At 63.3% G+C, this 2911-nt stretch overlaps 1 protein-coding gene across 1 annotated transcript in view; it reads right to left on the bottom strand.

Moving 5' to 3' along the window:
• Positions 1–1472: 1472 nt before the first annotated feature.
• Positions 1473–2911, bottom strand: part of CKB (creatine kinase B) — a 4441-nt gene continuing 3002 nt past the window's right edge. Inside the window, exons 2-4 of the mRNA XM_011378489.2 lie at positions 2318–2509; positions 1945–2134; positions 1473–1863 (exon numbers count right to left, since the gene is read on the bottom strand). Of these exons, the coding sequence (XP_011376791.2) occupies positions 1685–1863; positions 1945–2134; positions 2318–2509 (561 nt within the window). The 3' untranslated portion in view covers positions 1473–1684. The remainder of the gene's footprint in view (positions 1864–1944; positions 2135–2317; positions 2510–2911) is intronic.

The following is a 2911-nucleotide window of genomic DNA, read 5'->3' as shown; positions in this document are numbered from 1 at the left end:
GCGGAGCGCCACGCTTTCTCCCAGTCTACGAAGCACCATGTGGCCTGGCCCAGCCCCCACTGGCCGGAGGGGTGAACCGAAGCCAAGAAAAGGGGAGCCTTGTCTAATGGGTGCCGCTGGCCTGGCAAAAGGGTGGGCCCAGAACTGGTCCTCAGCTCCCAGGCTGGTCAACCCAGGACCCAAAGGGTGACTGCAGAGATCGCCCCTCTGCCAGCCTGTGCCCCAGGGGCCAGCCCGCCCAGGTGTCCGGTCTCTGGTCCCTCGCCCCGCCCCAGCCTGGACATCACCTGCACGGGCCCCTCAGACCAAGCCCGGCCACTGAAGCAGATGCCAGGACGCACCTCCTGCTCCTGCTCCTCTGCAGTCCCCCAACCCGCTTGTCCTGAGCCCCAGTGTCTGGGTTGACCAGCTTCCCCAGGCCAGGACCCAAGAGCACCAACTTTAGTGTGCGAAAGTGCCCAGCCTAGGATGCGGTGGGCGCAGAGGCCATGCCCAGCTGCTCTCAGTCACAGGGTAACCTAGAGAGAACAAGGCCTGCCTGGCCCAAGCTTGAGTTGGGGTGCCCCAAACCCTGGTGGGGGTGGAGTGGCAGGACAGAGGTGGTCCCGGCCAGCAGGTGGCAGCACAGACTGTCCACAGAGTTGAGGAGCTGGAGAAAGATCGGGGCCCTGGCTGGCTCACTGCACCCACCTCAGCTCCCCAAGCCCTGGGGTGTCCCTCAGGGTGCCCACTTTGTGGTAGGGCCCCGAGAAGCCAGTCAGGGACAGTGGCAGCTGGGGAATGACTGGGAAACACCAAGAACAGCCCCAATCTGCCTCCTGGCCAGGGACCCTATGATTGGCCCCAGCATGGGAGGCCAGGCGCAGCACAGGAGGGTCTCGGAGAGGAGGCCGCAGGGAGAGGGAGAGGGACGTAAGGCCCGGGCCTTCCTGGAAGGGACTGGAGGGACAGGGGAGGGGGGTGGGGGGTGCAGCCTGAGGAGGTTGGGAGGGATTGTTTCACAGATAGAGTAGGTGTTGGGGAGGACAGGAGAGGCAGGGAGATGCTGCCAGGATGCCAAGGATGGGGGACTCTGGGGGGAGGCACAGAAAAGTGTCAAGTTTCAGGGATCCTGCCACTCCCCTCACAGGGTCCACACCTCCCCCACTCTGCGAGATGGGGCTGAGCAAAGTGCCAGGCCCCACCCTCCAGGCCCAGATGTCCTTAGATGTTCAGATTGGGGCTCTGCCACCCTGGAGCTCCTCCCTCTCCTGGGCCCTCCCCCCCAGCCCACCCCAGGCCTGCAAGGAAGCCAAGTAGGGTGGCCAGAAGGGATTCATGGGATAGGACTGGGTGGGCACAGTGGCCTCCTGATGACTGTCGCGTCTTACGGAAAGCGAAGTGCTGAGGGCAGGCTGGGGACTCGGGCCCCCGTGGCCTGGTGGCCGGGCCCAGGCTGCCCCCGGGAAGGGAGGCAGCACTCAGACTCGGACTCGGGGCAGGCCAAAACCCTAGTTTATTTCAGCATCAGCAACATCTTAGCCATCACAAAAATAAACTCTACCAAGGGCGACAGAAGTCTCTACAGCGAGGCTAAGGGCTCAGCCGCCAGGCGGCGAACATCAAGGGTGCATGGTGGGCTCTGCCCGGACAATAAGTTAGGAAGCAGCAGGGCTGGTGGTGGTGACAGATGCAGGCCGGGGCTTCACTTCTGGGCCGGCACGAGGTCGTCAATGGCCTGGCCTTGCTCCAGCCTCTGTTCCATCTCAATGAGCAGCTTCACACCATCCACCACCATCTGCACCAGCTCCACCTCTGAGAAGCCCAGGCGGTCTGCGTTGGAGACGTCAAAGACCCCACCCACAGCAGCCGTGTCCACACCGCCTGGGGAGACAGCCAGGTCAGCAGGGCTGGAGTGGGGGGACTGCCCCAGGGGAGAGAGCTGCCGGTCCCTGCCTCACTCACCTGTGCCTCGCTTCTGAAGCCGCAGCCTCTTGAGCACCTCGGAGAACTTCTCATGCTTACCCAGGTGGGGCAGCTTGATGTGCACACCTGCCCGCAGCCCTGTGCCCAGGTTGGACGGGCAGGTGAGTATGTAGCCCAGGTGAGGATTCCACATGAACTCGTAGTTCTTAGACTTGAAGAGTGTTTCAATCTGGAGGTGGAGAAGGTGTGACAGGGGAAGTCTGGTGAGACACCCCTCCCCGTAAGGGACCAGTTGGGACCCAGAAGCCCCAGACAGGACCCTATGGTGACTGAGACCTGGGCTCCCCAGGGAGCCTGGTAGAGCACCCCATCTCTGCCCAAGCCAGCCCGGCTGCAGATGCCCAGGCCTGACCTGGGTGAGGCCGTTGCAGAAGCGGGTGAACACCTCCTTCATGTCGCCCCCCTTCTGCATGGAGATGACCCGCAGGTGGTCCTCCTCATTGATCCACACCAGGAAGGTCTTGTTGTCATTGTGCCTGGGGGGAGGGGCACAGTCAAGCCACTGCCTCCAACCGCGTGGTCTCAGGGCACAGCCAGTAAAAATCTATAGGGGGTCCTTAGGCCCGAGGACCTCCGCAAAGTCCTGGAGGGGCTCCTTTCAGCTGCACCGGGGACTCCAGCCCTATCACACTGGGCGGGGGCGGGGGGTGGGGCGCCAGAAAGGGTTAAGAAAGCCCTGATCGGCACCCCATCCTGCCAGTCATGTGCTGGGGCAGGGTGCTGGGGGCGGGGGCAAGGTCCTCTACCTAGGAGGTAAGAAACACTGGGCAGCCAGGACAGCCCCCCAGGGAAAGCACCGTTTCTGGGCAGGGAAGGCGCCCTACGCAGACAGTGGGAGCGGGAGGCTGTAAACCCTCCCCCATCCCCACTGGGAAGCATCTGCGTCACGCAGCACCTGGCAGTCCCGGAGCGGGGAAGCGGGTGAGAAAAACAAGGAGCTAGAGCT

Source organism: Pteropus vampyrus, unplaced genomic scaffold (assembly GCF_000151845.1).
Source record: "Pteropus vampyrus isolate Shadow unplaced genomic scaffold, Pvam_2.0 Scaffold341, whole genome shotgun sequence".
NCBI lineage: Eukaryota > Metazoa > Chordata > Mammalia > Chiroptera > Pteropodidae > Pteropus > Pteropus vampyrus.
This window is presented reverse-complemented; position numbering and strand designations above follow the sequence as displayed.